This window comes from Leguminivora glycinivorella, chromosome 22 (assembly GCF_023078275.1).
Source record: "Leguminivora glycinivorella isolate SPB_JAAS2020 chromosome 22, LegGlyc_1.1, whole genome shotgun sequence".
NCBI classification, from domain to species: domain Eukaryota; kingdom Metazoa; phylum Arthropoda; class Insecta; order Lepidoptera; family Tortricidae; genus Leguminivora; species Leguminivora glycinivorella.
Window position 1 is genome coordinate 8930967 of NC_062992.1, and position 16604 is coordinate 8947570.

The 16604-nt window shown below is 36.9% G+C and overlaps 2 protein-coding genes across 2 annotated transcripts in view; one reads left to right on the plus strand and one right to left on the minus strand.

The window, feature by feature from the left end:
* Window positions 1-11716, minus strand: part of LOC125238100 (exportin-2) — a 44842-nt gene extending 33126 nt beyond the window's left edge. The window contains exons 1-6 of the mRNA XM_048145387.1: window positions 11534-11716; window positions 8855-9000; window positions 6739-6931; window positions 6110-6255; window positions 4974-5177; window positions 3586-3753 (exon numbers count right to left, since the gene is read on the minus strand). Coding sequence (XP_048001344.1) covers window positions 3586-3753; window positions 4974-5177; window positions 6110-6255; window positions 6739-6931; window positions 8855-9000; window positions 11534-11618 — 942 coding nt within the window. The 5' untranslated portion in view covers window positions 11619-11716. The remainder of the gene's footprint in view (window positions 1-3585; window positions 3754-4973; window positions 5178-6109; window positions 6256-6738; window positions 6932-8854; window positions 9001-11533) is intronic.
* A 574-nt stretch (window positions 11717-12290) lies between these two features.
* Window positions 12291-16604, plus strand: part of LOC125237889 (putative vitellogenin receptor) — a 96563-nt gene continuing 92249 nt past the window's right edge. Inside the window, exons 1-2 of the mRNA XM_048145126.1 lie at window positions 12291-12392; window positions 13542-13735. Of these exons, the coding sequence (XP_048001083.1) occupies window positions 13543-13735 (193 nt within the window). The 5' untranslated portion in view covers window positions 12291-12392; window position 13542. The remainder of the gene's footprint in view (window positions 12393-13541; window positions 13736-16604) is intronic.

The window sequence follows — 16604 nt, forward strand, 5'->3', positions numbered from 1 at the left end:
CAGATTTTATGCAAAAGTTTTCTATTAATTGCAATTTAATATTTTTGACGATTTTTTTAAAAATGCCTCCTTATTACCGGTTACGCGCGCTTGCGATGTCAGTACCGCGGCAGAGCTTGTAGAGGCAGGACGTATGTTAGTCCGCTCCGCACGCGGCTCGATGATCGCGAAGTTATTTTGTCATTGTGTGCGGCACCCGCCGTGTCCAAAACCGCACTTGTGTGCGTGTTTGGCTGTACTGTTGCATGTATACTGCGACCGAAAACTTTGATCCTTGGGTTGACGACTTTGGTAACTAACTAATTAACTTGACTAATATTTTTAGTAAGTATTATTTATTATTGAATATCATTTTAGGTTACTGACTCGTCTCAACAAAATCTTTGACAATAGATGGTACTCAGGATCTGATGATGAAGTCAGATGGTAGTCATGAGTTCTCATCAACCAGGTCTTGAAACCATTTCGTGTTTGGGCTCGTTTGATTCGCCTCAACAAGATCTTTGACAAGAGGTGATGGTACCCAGGATCTGATGATGAAGCCGGAAGGTAGTCATGAGTTCTCATCAACCAGGTCTTGAAACCATTTCGTGTTTGGGCTCGTTTGATTTGCCTCAACAAGATCTTTGACAAGAGGTGATGGTACCCAGGATCTGATGATGAAGCCGGAAGGTAGTCATGAGTTCTCATCAACCAGGTCTTGAAACCATTTCGTGTTTGGGCTCGTTTGGTTCGTCTCAACAAGATCTTTGACAAGAGATGGTACCCAGGATCTGATGATGAAGCTGGAAGGTAGTCAAGATAATTCATCAACCAGGTCTTGAAACCACTCCGTGTTTGGGCTCGTTTGGTTCGTCTCAACAAGATCTTTGACAAGAGATGGTACCCAGGATCTGATGGTGAAGCCGGAAGGTAGTCAAGAGTATTCAACAACCAGGTCTTGAAACTCTTCTGTGTTTGGGCTCGTTTGATTCGTCTCAACAAGATCTTTGACAAGAGATGGTACCCAGGATCTGATGATGAAGCTGGAAGGTAGTCAAGAGTATTCCACGACCAGGTCTTGAAACCACTTCGTGTTTGGGTTCGTTTGATTCGTCTCAACAAGATCTTTGACAAGAGATGGTAATCACTCTTTTATACTCTGGCGCATCCACTGTCTCAGTGTGTCAACAGTCAACTAAAGCAGGTAGGCGTAGCGTAGAGTTGTATTTCCTTACAAAAAACTAATACATAGATGTGGACCTTCCTGTGCTCCATGCAATTAAAACAACATAATATTTAAAAACCGGCCGAGAGCGTGTCGTGGCCTCTCGGCCGGTTTTTAAAGCCGCGTTGGTAATAGCCACTCGGCTCTTCCGTAGTTTTCCATATTTTTCAAAAACTACAGAACCTATCAAGTTCAAAACAGTTTTCCTAGAAAGTTTATAAAGTTCTACTTTTGTGTTTTTTAAATATATGGTTAAAAAGTTAGAGGGGGGGGGGGGGGGGGGACACTTTTTTTCCTTTAGGAGCGATTATTCCCGAAAATATTAATATTAACAATTTCAGTAACGATTTCAGTAATTCATTTTTAAATACCTATCCAACAATAAATCATACGTTAGGGTTGAAATGAAAAAAAAATCACTCCCTACTTTACGTGTAGGGGGGGTACCCTAATAAAACATTTTTTCCACTTTTTATTTTTGCACTTTGTCGGCGTGACTGATATACATATTGGTACCAAATTTCAGCTCTCTAGTTCTAACGGTCACTGAGATTATCCGCGGACGGACGGACGGACGGAGGGACAGACAGACAGACATGGCGAAACTATAAGGGTTCCTAGTTGACTTCGAAACCCTAAAAACACATTTTAAATATATAAAAAAAACTACTTAAAATTAAAGAAAACCGATCTTAGTTCCATTATATACAGAGTGGGGCCTGTAACAAAGGCGAAGAATTGAACTGTAGGCTATTCTCCTTATACTGATCAACATTTATTCAGTGACTTTTAAAAATTATGAAGTCTTTAAATTTTTAATTTTTCATACAAAATAAATATTAGCTTCAATGTATTATTGTTGTCATTGACGTTGTCTGTCACACTTTAGACTTAACAGAATTCGCAATACATTACATCTTAGAAAAAAACTTTCAAGGGTGATAAAAATCAAAATACAAGTTATTTTTAAAAGTCGCCGAACAAATGTTGATCAGTATAAGGAGAATAGCCTAGAGTTCAATTCTTCGCCTTTGTTACAGGCCCCACTCTGTATATGTACCTAGAAAACATCATCATCTTCCTTGCGTTATCCCGGCATTTGCCACGGCTCATGGGAGCCTGCGGTCCACTTTGACAACTAATCCCAAGATTTGGCGTAGGCACTAGTTTTTACGAAAGCGACTGTCATCTGACCTTTCAACCCAAAGGGTAAACTAGACCTTATTGGAATAAGTCCGGTTTCCTCACGATGTTTTCCTTCACCGAAAAGAACCTAGAAAACATATCATATACAAAATGAAATAAAACTAAGAAAACGGATTATATTCATTATACGCGATATAATCTGATTCCATAAATTTATTTCATGAGTAACTATCGCGGTGACAGAAAACAATATTATATACACAATTTATTATATTATAAAAGTTTTTTAATTTATTTCTTCCAAGGCTACACACGTTTTAATAAAAAAAACTGTGATAAGTTTAATAATTAAACTAAAAGGTCAAGTATTTCTGCACGAAATCATGTATGCAAATATGTAATATATATGGTGGTGTTTTTACGCAAGTATCAATAATGGTTAGTCCGCAACGCTACTGACGGCGTGGCGGTACCGACCATGAATGTTATCCCTTTCGCTCTAGCCGCACGTAAGGTTGGTTCGAAGAGGATCGCACGCTATGTCTGTACCGCAGGCTACAATCGTTATGCTTCTGGTTATAGTGTGCGTCTGCACACAGGCGCACGCCAACGCCGCCGGCGTCGAAATGCGAGCAAGCAGATTTTTTGAAAGCGCTCTTAAATCTCTCGGTAAGGTAAGAAGGAGAACAGGGGTTATAAAGTACGTTGTAAAGTAAGGACAGAACACGCACATCTCTACGTCGGCGGATCGGCAACCACCCGAGCTGGGAGCGAAAATCAGAAATGTGGTCATATTTGCGGAGCACTGATTTAAACTTTCACGATTATTACACATCATTATTTTTAAAAAAAAATAATAATTTAATATGTAGTTATACGCGATTAAGTCCCGATTTTAAAAATAATGATATTTGCGGAGGCCAAATATGTACCGGATGCAAACATTCTGTAATCGCTCGAGCTTGTCCAGCAATTCCTCGTTGAGATCAACTAATGCAACGTCACCGTAGTCAAGAAGGGGTAGCAAGAGAGATCGTGCAAGAGTCAACTTGGTATGGAAAGGGAGGAAATTCTGTTATACTTTAGTTAGAACATAGAATTAGTATTATCAATTGTAATTTCAGTTCAACTTTAAATGTTTTGTATATATGACGTGTAAAAGTGCCCCTGTGGCCTATTTGCTGAATAAATGATTTGTAATTAGTAGTAATTTACTTTTTATGTCTACTTACAGCGTCATATTTGGCCTGGGGGCCCGTAGCCAGCAGCACGTGCCAGACCGCCGTGACGAAGCCGGGCGCGTGCGGCGCGAACTCCTCTTCATATTTTAAAGCGTACAATGCTGCACACTCGCACACTTCACAACGAAGGTCTTCCATCACTCCTGGACGGTCTTCATCCTGAAAATAAAATATGATTACAATTTCAAAGAACAACTCTCTTTCCATAACTAAATAATCTGTTTGTTCTTTTTTAGGGTTCCGTAGTCAACTAGGAACCCTTATAGTTTCGCCATGTCTGTCTGTCCGTCCGTCCGTCCGCGGATAATCTCAGTAACCGTTAGCACTAGAAAGCTGAAATTTGGTACCAATATGTATATCAATCACGCCGACGAAGTGCAAAAATAAAAAATGGAAAAAAATGTTTTATTAGGGTACCCCCCCTACATGTAAAGTGGGGGCTGATATTTTTTTTCATTCCAACCCCAACGTGTGATATATTGTTGGATAGGTATTTAAAAATGAATATGGGTTTACTAAGATCGTTTTTTGATAATATTAATATTTTCGGAAATAATCGCTCCTAAAGGAAAAAAAAGTACGTCCCCCCCCCCCCTCTAACTTTTGAACCATATGTTCAAAAAATATGAAAAAAATCACAAAGGTAGAACTTTATAAAGACTTTCTAGGAAAATTATTTTGAACTTGATAGGTTCAGTAGTTTTTGAGAAAAATACGGAAAACTACGGAACCCTACACTGAGCGTGGCCCGACACGCTCTTGGCCGGTTTTTTTTATTTCATGTCTTATACAAGTAAGTGTGTCTTGTACAAGTAGGTATGTATAATTTAAGATGCTTACTGATTTACTGATATATTCTTAGTGTTAGTATAACACGTTATTCTCATTAAGTGAAAATGTAAATTTTCTTTTGGGAAATAAAGTTCTTTAAACACAAATAATCGCATGGTGGTGGAGTCATTTTTCCTTTTTAATCTTCTCCACTTCTCTATATATCGTCACTACTTTTAAAAAAACTTGTATCTTCGTCTGTCAATGAAAAGAAAATTGTAGTAAGTATGTATGGAATGCATATAGACTTACTGCGTTTTAACTTTGAGGAACAGCGTGAGATACGAGATTTTTTAAAAGTAGTGACGATATGTAGAATTGTAGACAGAACGATCTAGCAGCGAAATAAGGCTGTGACTTGGCAAAAATATACATACTTAGAAAAATGCACTCAGTTCGTCATTGTAAGTCAAAAGAATACCCTTACCGGTATTGAAAGCTAGGGCCTGCTTGCTACCCCCTTCACAATGAGGCAGGCAGGCATTGGATGGAATTTCTCTCTACCAGCAGAGCGGAAGCTGACATACACGAGGTTTCATTATACTTACACCATCATCTTCCAAACTTGGTACTTTAACTTGTAGCAGGTTAAGTAAGTTCGGCATCCATATAGGCATGTTGTCTTCAAAGAACTCCGGCAGATCTTGATAGTTGAGAGAGTAGAACACTTTACAGATGAGTACTAGAGAGCCGTAGATCACTCGGAGGGCTTGTGGGTTGTCTGCGTGCTTTGTTGTTAGGTCTATGGTTGCCTGGAAGAACGTAAAAAAGTAAATTATTGAATGTGACGTATTCGTACCCAGATGTTCAAAGCAAGTTTTATTTTTTATTAGACATCGGAAGTATAATGATGGATGCCACAAGCGTTTAATTCAAGAAAAAACCAACAAAGTGCGAGTCGGACTACTAGGACTATAGGGCACCGAGAGTTCCAGGCCAAATTTAAAATTATAAATATTAATATTTTTATTAAATTTACGGCTTTAGCCATGTTTCCTTAATCTGGGCTATAAGACCTTGCTTAGTACCAAACAGACAAAACAGACAGAGAGAAGGACTATATATGACTATACACCGTGTTTTTTTTTGTTTTCCGTTAAATTCGACAGGCGGTTAGGTTTATCATCAGGAACCACCCTGTATATCGCTTTTTGTTAAATTAAAAAAAAAAATGTTTTTGTTTCCATAGATAATAAATAGATTAATTTGTGTGAGAGGACCTTAATAATCATAACATTAAATTCATTGTCAAGTGTTGGACGGCACATGTCAAAACAAATAACATTAGGAAGTGGTAAGGGATGCCACACACGTGTTCAGTAATTAAATTAATTTTTCTAATAATTCGATAACCGTAAGAGTTAAGAATCTTCCCTAAGTTAACGGAATTCGATAAAATATAAATAAATAAAATAAATATTATAGGACATTCTTACATAGATTGACTGAGGCCCACGATAAGCTCAGTGTTGTGGGTACTCAGACAACGATAACATAATATATAAATACTTATATACATAGAAAACATCCAAGACTCAAGAACAAATATCTGTGCTCATCACACAAATGAATGCCCTTACCGGGATTCGAACCCAAAACAGAGTGTATATGTAGATAAGGGTGCCGTTTTATTCCTGTCGAAGTGCCCTATAACTAAAAATACGAAGTTTAAATAAATACTCACAACAAACAAGTCAGTGAGCGGCTTGGCGAAGTTGTCGAGCACATGTTTGATCTCCTCCCACAGCTTCTGGGACTTGAACTCTATCCTGTAGCGGCGGAACAGCGAGTGCGCCGTGCGAAGGATGCCGTTTATCACGTGGAAGTCGCCTGCAATTGTCATTTTAAGTTAAGCTATACAATCAAGAGAACTATAGAATCATTCAGCAGTTCTCAAAAAGTTTGCACATAGCCACGTCAGCAAATTTTAATTGATCCTATTTTGTTACCAACATTTAGTGATATTTATAAGTCGACTTTCGCATGATATATACAGGTTAATTTTATTGTTATAATTAAGAAAATATAGATACTAGAGAACCATAATGACCGAATAAAACTTAGTAAAATCTCAATTCATGAAAGGAAAGAATAAGGTGGAGTTACTAGAGTTTTCTAGTCCGAAGGGCCCTGGCCCGCCGGGTTCATGCTTGTTTGATATTGATGTAAGGTACCGGCGCCTAAGATGGCCCGTCATTCTTTTTTTATTTTTCTTTATAAACTGTACAGTAAAATTAGAATGATACGCAAGGTCAGCAATGTCCTACATTTTGTTTCAGCCACATATTTAAAACTAAATGGAAAATGTCATACCTGTAGCAAACTTCTCAACCATCTCTGGAATGAGCCCGGGCCACTTCTCCGGGAAGTCGCACTTGCCGATGATAGACACGGCATCACTGAACTGCCGCTGTATGGATTCTGGAGACTTTAGCATGAGGGAGACGATGAGGGTCTTGATCGTGGCCCGATCTGATGCGTGGATCTTGTCAGTACTGTCTTCTTCCTGTAAAATAATATAGACCATTGTTCAAAGCCGAGATTTAGGGCCACTTGCATCAACCACATTTGACAGACACATCATCGTCACGCAGCAGACGTCTATGGAACTTCCCATACAATAAAATTTAACGAACGCTTTGACGGTGACAGACGATTTGATGCAACCGGCCCATAGTGTTTTTCATGCGACTTTATTTTAAATTTAGTAACTCGTTAACAGAAATAGGTCTTTGTTCACAACTTTTCAGCAAATTATCCATACTAATATTATAAATGGGAAAGTGTGTGCGTCTGTTTGTTTGTCAGTCTTTCACGGCAAAACGGAGCGACGAATCGACGTGATTTTTTTAAGTGGAGATAGTTGAAGGGATGGAGAGTGACTAGGCTACTTTTTGTCTCTTTCTAACGCAAGCTAACGCGGGCAAAAGCTAGTAGGAAATAAATGAGGAAAAATTCCGGATGCTCTCTTATGTGGTAGGGCTTGCAATTATCTGCCCAATTTTGTATAATTCCCGGATAATTCGAATACTTGGAATTATTTGATTCTAATATTTTTATTTTATTTAATATATCGTCACTACTTTTAAAAAATCTCGTATCTCACGCTGTTCCTCAAAGTTAAAACGCAGTAAGTCTATATGCATTCCATACATACTTACTACAATTTTCTTTTCATTGACAGACGAAGATACAAGTTTTTTTAAAGTAGTGACGATATTTATATATTTTTTAGGGAATATCCATTTATTATCTTATCTTTTCTAAAAAAACACTTAGAAAACATGTCACATCACTATTCTCACAAGTGCCACCTAAATGCCACGAGTTACCGATGTGTAATTATGAAACATTTTTAATTATGTAACAATACAAAATCCATATTATTAATGGGAAAGTGTGTGTGTCTGTTTTGTTTGTCCATTCTCGCGGCTAAACGGAGCGACGAATTGACGTGATTTTTTAAGTGGAGATTTCCAAAGGGATGGAGAGTGGCATAGGCTACTTTTTGTCTCTTTCTAACACCTCACTGCCCTAAAATTGTGGGTGGAAATTTGTTTGGAGCATTCCGCAATTATCAAATTTAACGCGAGTAAAGCCAGGCAAATAAATAAATAAATAAATGCTGTAAAAAAGTTTATATTTTTCTCCAAGTTCTTTCTTTTAATTTTTCTTTTAATGAGATATGAATATATGTGATAGACTCTGGGAAAAATAATAAAAAATATATTTAAGATCGATTTTTATACTAAATCAGTGTTAGAAGTTAAATAGCACCAATCTTATTTATATAAATATATCGTTGTTGGTAAGTTTTATTTAAAAAAAATGACTACTATTAAAAAGGTAGGTACACTATTTGTGAAACCCCTATGATAAAATGTTTAAACATAAACTAATTACTAACTTCGAAAAAATCAGCCTAAATCACATACTAAAAATCGCCATCATTCTGTTTTTTTACACTTTTCCGCCATTTCATCTTAATCCTTAAATAATAAATCATTATATTATCTAATTTATTTAATTGTTTATTAAATAGTAATAAATAACGAATAATAATTAAGCAATAAATGTGATTTTGGATAGCTACATATCGAGCCACGGGCCATCAAATACACATATATACATCACCATGCATTTAAGGGTTAAGTCTGTTTTCACATTTACACATTGATCTGATGTTGGATGTCAGAAGGATTTCAATGGAAAAAATCCAAGATTACGCCTGTAATGTATGGGATATCGGTCCTACATCCGATATTGGATCAGATAATATGAAAACGCATGCAAGGCTCTTGTGCAATTAAAGTTAAATAAATAAGACTTATCTGATCAAAAGGACAGCTGGGAAAAAGTGGCTCCAGATCGCACAAAACCATGACGAGTGGCGCATGTTGAAGGAGGCCTACACCCGAAGAAGACTTACCACTGGCCAGTTCCTCTTGATATAGTTCTTAAAGGCAATGGCAGCTGCAACTCTGATGGTGCTGTCCACTGTCTCCTTGTCCACCAGGTGCAGCAGCAGGATGGCATAGTTCTGGTTCACTTCTACACTTTCCAGAAACTTCTCCGCTACAAAAATAAAGAAACATTTTGAAATTACGTAATTTAATTTTGCGTGATAGAATCACTGAGTTAAAATATCAGCTAGAAATTTATTTATTTATTATTTAATAAGCAGGCAGGCAGTTAAAGAACTGATATAGCCTGTATCCAGTGATCATTGTGACAGTAATAATAGCATAGTAAATATGAAGAGAAGAGATAAATAAATAAATAAATATTATAGGACATTCTTACACAGATTGCCTGAGTCCTACGGTAGCTCAGCTCTAGAAGGCTTGTGTTGCAGGTACTCAGACAACGATAGATATAATATACAAATACTTACATACATAGAAAACATCCATGACTCAGGAACAAATATTTGTGCTCATCACACAAATAAATGCCCTTACCGGGATTGGAACCCGGGACCGCGGCGTAGCAGGCAGGGTCACTACGCGCTAGGCCAGACTGGTCGTCAAGATGCTATGTTATTACATGATATAATAACAGAGTTGCAAAAATCTTTTTTTTTTCATTAATGATGTCTAGAAAAACTTAGCAGAAGCAAAGTTTAGTTGTGATTTTATTTACTTAGGGCCAGTTGCATCAACCACATTTGACAGACATGTCATCATCACGCAGCAGACTTCTATGGAACTTCCCATACAATAACATTTAATGAATGCTTTAACGGTGACAGACGGTTTAATGCTACCGGCCTGTAATGTTTTAATGTAGTTGAGACGGTGCCCGATTGATATTCCGAAATAAAATACGCCGATTTTCGGTACGCCGACAACGATTCGCCGACGTATGTTTTGGCCGAATAACGATTGGAAGATTCTCATTGCGCATAATATTCGTTCGTAAACGGAGTCGGTAGGCAGAAATTTGATACGCCGATTTACTTTTCGACAAATAATCATTTAGTAATTGTAAAAATTGGCCGACACAAAATTGGTCGAAACACAATAGGTCATGGGAGTGATGGTTTGTTTTTTTTTTGGTGAGTTGGCTGGAGCCTGGAACTTGCGTACAAAGTGTTCTGTGGATTCAAAAATCTAGTTGTTAGATCGTTTATAAGAGTAATTCACATTTATTTCACTAATTATTTATATTAATCACATACCTGTTGTTGTTTTCAACTCACCAAATTTCTTTTAATTTCATTTCATTTATTCAACATTACATTCTTTCTTCCCGATGGCGTCGTAAAAGTCGACTGTGGGGTATGGGTTAAATGGTGGCGCAGTCACTGCAATGTCACAATCTGGATTTTTTTCAACCCCTTTTTGCCAAGAGTGGCACTGAAACTTAGTAGTTCATGTGCCCTACCTACCCCTTTATGGGCTACAGGCGTGATTATATGTATGTAAAAAAAAGTGTCTATTAAGTGTGCGTAATTTTTTTACAACAACGGTAATTCATTTGTTCGAAAATATTTTAAAAATGTATAAAATGTGAAACGTTATTCGACTAAACGTGACCTAAACGAAAATATTACTTTGCTAAATGAAAAATGTCCAATAATAGTTCGGATAATTTGCACAGAAGCGAACTGAACTGTATGCGAACCAAGATTCTACATAACGTTATTCAACCAAAAGTGACAGCGATAGTTTGATTATTCGGCTAAATGGCATTCGGTGAATCGTTGTCGGCGAATCAATAATCGGCTAAAAATCTGTCGGAGAATCATTAGGTAGCCAGTTGAGACCAATAAATAAAGACAAAATGCTGTAGTTAATTTTGAAACATGTTAAAAGAAGCAAGCCATTGCTTAATATGTTATTGTTACAGGTTTTTTTCTTCTGATGGTACATTAGATTAAATAAATAAATATTGGGGACACTTTACACAGATCAACTTAGCCCTAAACTAAGCAAAGCTTGTACTATGGGTGCTAAGCGACGATATACATACTTAAATACATACTTATAAACATAGAAAACTTCCATGACTCAGGAACAAATATCTGAGCTAATCACACAAATAAAAGCGCTTACCGGGATTCAAACCCAGTACCGCGGCTTAGCAGGCAAGGTCACTACCAACTGAGCCAGACCAGTTGTCAACGCTATAAAATGGCAAGAGACTTACATACTGGAAAATTGACACCTGCAGTGTGTTATAAATAACAAACCTTGTGTCTCATTTTTAAGACTCATATCTTTCTGAACCCAGCGTAGTCACTTTTACACCTGCTGTTAGTAAATGATTGTGTGTAATTGCACAACTATGATGTCACTATTTTTAAATAAAGTACACTGATTTCTTGTTGAAAAACACATGCACGAGAAATGCTTCAAGGGAATGTAGCAAATAACGTATCAATATGAACAAATCAATGTTTTACAGCTAAAAGTTTGGTTAATTTACTTATAAAGACCACAAAAACGGAGCGCCTGGAGTACATGAGAAAATAACGTTTTGCATCCAGTTTTAGCATTGGTTTTACCGTGTATAACGGCTAGGTTAGATTTATAGTTATTGTTTTGGCTAGAAATCTAGATTACGAATGGAATTAACGCTTTAAAACAATGACATTTCAACATACCGGGTCGCCGCACGTTAGGGTCAGGATTCAGAGTTTGGTGCAAGTAGTTTGCTAAGGTAGATAGATTCTCGTCGGTAACTTCCATCTTGGTTTGAATATAAGACGTTAACTAAAGTGCCCTTGATGTTTTTGTTGTTTTAACATAAAATTTAAAATCACGTTTATTGAAACTGCACTCCTGTCATCAACGGATTCATTCAACTGACTTTTAACTTTTTTTTTACTGAGACAGTGTTACCATGTAACTATATAATAAATAATTGCCGTGGATTCTTGTCATTTGCTCTTTCAAACTGTAAAATCCATAAAAAAGAGGTTATTCAATGCTAGAATATTTCTGTAAATATATATGATAGAATTTCTTACACTTAATATACAAAAGATGATTTTTTTCGTTCAAAACAACACAGGAGATAAATTTAATTTCTGTCTTTAGTTAAAATAATCCACGAGCAAGAACTAAACGTGATAAACGTTACGTTCGAGTTGTCATATTATATGTTGAAGTATAGTAGGTTTTGCGAGATCGTTAATTATTTCTTTGCAATAAAAGAATTAAGTAAACTGAAAATTAATTTTTTACTCCTTAAGTTAAAAATCATCATCCATTGAATAACATGAACAGTATCTTGCAGTAAGAAATTACATCATCAAAATTGAAGGTAGTTTCAGAACTCCGTTACCTTTATTGGGAACTCACCGTCTTTTCTATAAAATATGGATTGCCGGTAATGTCTGCCCTTTCTTTGTTCCTTTGCAGCCACGTGAACCCGTGTCACCGTCGTATAAAAATGTTAATTAATTAATTTCAAGTGTATTATTTAATTGATTTTGTTATCCAGTTCTGCCTTGATCGCAGGTAAGTTTGATTAGTCATTTTAAAATGAATATTAGGTGCATATATCAAGGTTCGTAGAAAAAGTTAACTTTCACATACCTAGGTACCTATCTAATCTTGTTTTCCTGTAATTTACTAATTTTATTCTATTTGTGGTTGATCGAGCAACGTCACAGCTCGTATTCGTATAGCTAAAGAAATTTCGATCCCTTCAGCCAGGCTAAACCGAGGTGACAATAGTTGGTTGACGCTACGTGGCTACCGAAACGCAGTCCAGCTTTGTCGCGTCATTCAAAGTGTGATATGAGTTAGCTACGATACGAGGGGAGCCGGGAGTAATATAGGCTACCTAATTTTTATCTCTTTTTAACTCTTCGCTTTCCTAATATAGGGGGTAGAAGTTGATATGGACTATTGCACAATTTTTGAATTTAAACGACGCTGTACACATGGGGCCAACGGTTGGGCCAACCCTTTGTGTTGCCCCTTGGCCAAGCGTGTAGAGAGCTAAATGGCCCACACTTGGCCGTATGTTGACAGTTGGCGCCAGCACTGGCCGGCCAACCGACTAGTGTCAGTTTTTTGTCCACACATCAAATGATCGGGCGCACATGGCCATCTGTGTTCACACGTTTGTCGTCATCCGTCAGAGAGGACAGTAGTGAAAGATTTACGAAAATAATACTTAGTTTATCTATGCCAATAATAGTGTTGATTTTATGAAATAAAATACCCTTGCAAATGCTTAATGTGTTGCCTAAAAAGATAAATGTGCTAATCAGAATATTCAAAAAATGTATAATATTTCAAATAATTGTATAACGAGGTTATTTATAAAATTTTGCTGACAACGTAAATGGCCTTCTCCATTCTACAGTCAGCAGCAGAAGTGCCGTAGCGGGCAAGGTGTTCACAATGATCCTAACACGCTCTTATTGTTTTAAAAATAAGATCGTGTCAAGTTCATTTTGAACACCTTGCCCGCTACGGCAATGCCAAGTGATTGGTTCACCAATGTGTAATCAGCGACTCTTATCTTGGCCAAGGAGCTGCTCCAAGGGTTGGCCCAAGGCCTCATGTGTACAGCGGCATTAAGCGAGCGAAGCCGCGGTCAAACGCTAGTAAGTATGTAATTTGTTTTTTTTGTGACAAAATATTTTTTTTTTTTAGAATGTTCTACATATTCATCATATCTTGCCTGCTAATAGCGTGTAGTGCCGAATTTAGTGACGAGCATCACGTATACGAAAAGGAGTGTCTTGGCGAAGATAAGTTCACTTGTCTCGACGGAGGCTGCATTTCTCACGATCAGTACTGCAATAATAAAACTGATTGCGCTGATGGCAGCGATGAGAACTTCTGCCGTGAGTAGTTACATTTTCACCATACCAACTTGTAAAAGCCATGCGCGGATCCAGGGGGGGGGGTCATGGGGGTCATGACCCCCCCTGGAGCCTAAGTTAGCCATACAAATAGACCACGTGACCCTCCCCTGGGGCCCCGGGCCTTTACCACGTGACCCCCTCCCTGGGCACGAAGCTGGATCCGCGCTTGGTAAAAGCTATCTTGATAACTAGAGATGGGCCGAATACGGACTTTGCCGAATACGAATATTCGGCCGAACATTCGGTTCAGCTGTTACCGAAGCGAACATTCGGCCGAATATTCGGTTCCACATTATTTTAAATTCTGGCTCAGAGTTAAAAAAAATTCAATGATTGATATTATGTAATGGGTACTAAGGCTCTTATCTTAATGTTCGTATAATTTAGTGCATAAGAAAATTTTGGTTATGTATCTTAAGCTTAGTTATTTTAATTTTTAACATAATTAAATAATTATGGTAGGTACTTATATTTTAATTTCTTTTTTAACTTCTTTTCGTGGTTTCTTAGAATGCTGAAACAGGATGTCATTATCCGATGAATTACGAAAAAACTTACGCTATTTATTTACTTTGTTTATTCGGTAAATATTCGGCAATATAACCGAACTATTCGGTCGAATACGAACATTGGAAAACTTGCCGAATATGCCGAATACCGAATATTTGCCGAATATTCGGCCCATCTCTACTATTGATACCTATATCAAAAACAAATAGCAAAGTTGCATTTTATCCACAAGAGATTTCATACGACGTCTGTGTGTGCGTGTGAAAGTAAACAGTCGATGTTATCAGTCAATGAGCACTAATATTTAAAATAATATAGAATAAATGCAATATATGTACCTTAAGCTGTGACAAACAAATGACCAACACTCTGCACTCAGGATTAATAGTGAAGCATTATACCGGTGAGCCATATTTCACTAATTTTCAACAATATAAGATTTGGAATCAGTCCTTGAATCACTCACACATACACAGAGTTTAAATTAACTGTTTTAAAAGGACAAAACTAAAGGACAAATACCGGGTATTTATACAGCTGATTCATGACGTATCATCAGGATGACATTGGCACATGACGTCTGACGTTCCGTTTTGCGCGGCCTAATATCGACAGACAGGTTGCGTTCAGAAATCGCCAAAGAAACTTAGTTACACAGATATTAAGCGAAATCGGAAAATAAAAATGCCACCAAAAAAAATTCCCGTGATTTGCACACACTGCAAAAATACAATTAAGACGAGACAATTCTTAAAATGTTCGTTATGTAAAAACATTTATGATGTTAGTTGTACAAATGTTAATGAAACACAATTCAGGAATATGCCTAAGGAAAATAAAGATAACTGGAAGTGCAGTCACTGTTCAAAATTAAAAGAAAATTTAGAAAATAAAAAAACAAGTATGTCACCTGCAATACAGTCCCCATCCACAGCCTTGGGAAGTAGGGAAGACATCAAATCAAAAAAATATGAAGTCAAGGTTTCTACAAAAAATTCATTCGACTCTCTGCCGGAAGAAGCGGACGACGACGATTCGTCATCATCATCATCATCGACTTATGAAGAAGGGTGTAGTAAAATAAATAGAAGCTGTCCAGAGATAGGTGAAGGACTTAGGGACAAAATAGAAGGACTACAAACAAAAGTTAGTGATTTACAGGATAAACTTGCCAGCGCAGATAATGAAATTGAAAACCTCCTTGCCGAAAATAAATCATTAAAAATTACAATAGAAAAGTTAAAATCTAAAGTTAGTAGCTTGGAGCAAATCTGCAAATCTAGCACGAAAAAACGCAATAAAAGCCCTAACAAATCGACACTTGTTTTCACACCAGACGCAAACGCTACCAAATATAATGACAGTTTTAAAGACCTAGGAGCTAGTGACACATCGCGTACAGTTACAGAAATAGTTCAGGAATTAGAGAAACATGACCAAACAGATGATGCTATACAAACAGGTGTCGCCACAGATGTTGCCAAAACAAACCCCGAGAAGACGGACAATGAAAATGCACATCATGTAAAACTGTCAACAGGTAGCGAGTGTAAAAACGTAGAAGGTAGAATAAACACGAGTAAAATATGTATGATAAGCTCTGATCAGTTCAATAAAATGTTAAAAATAGGAAATACTAATTTAGGTGATACTTACAATATTTGTCACTATCTTTATCCAGGAGTCGGAATTCGAACTCTTTTTGATGACTTAGAGGGAAAATTGAATAATTACACTAAAGATGATTTTTGTATAATTTTTATAGGAGAAGAGGACTTCAAAAAATCACAATGTTTCGACAATTTAGTATTGCACATAAGGCAGATGACATCCGCATTAACACATACAAATATCATAGTGTGTTCTCCGACGTACAATATGGGTTATTTCAATAATATGTACAACTATAGAGTTGAATTGTTTAACAATTTGTTGTATGCGGATAATTCTAATTATGAATATGTTTATTTATTAGACAGTAATCGTAATCTGGCATATGATCATGAGATGTTTAATTTAAATTCTGGTCGCATTAATAAACATGGTTTAAATGAAATTTTTAGAGACTTAAAGACATTAATTGAACTACTTCAGAATGACAATAACTATAATATTTTAATTGATCAATCGTATCACAGTAGCACAAAGGGCTCAGAATTTTTTCGTAACTACTACTAATTACTCAAGTGCTTCCGATGAACTGACTATATTGCACCAAAACATAGGAGGTTTAATAAAAAAGCTTGACCAGATACAGGTAGCTCTGCATGATTTCTATACAAGAAGCCAAGAGATCGATATAATATGTCTAACCGAAACTTTCGTAAAAAAAGGTGCA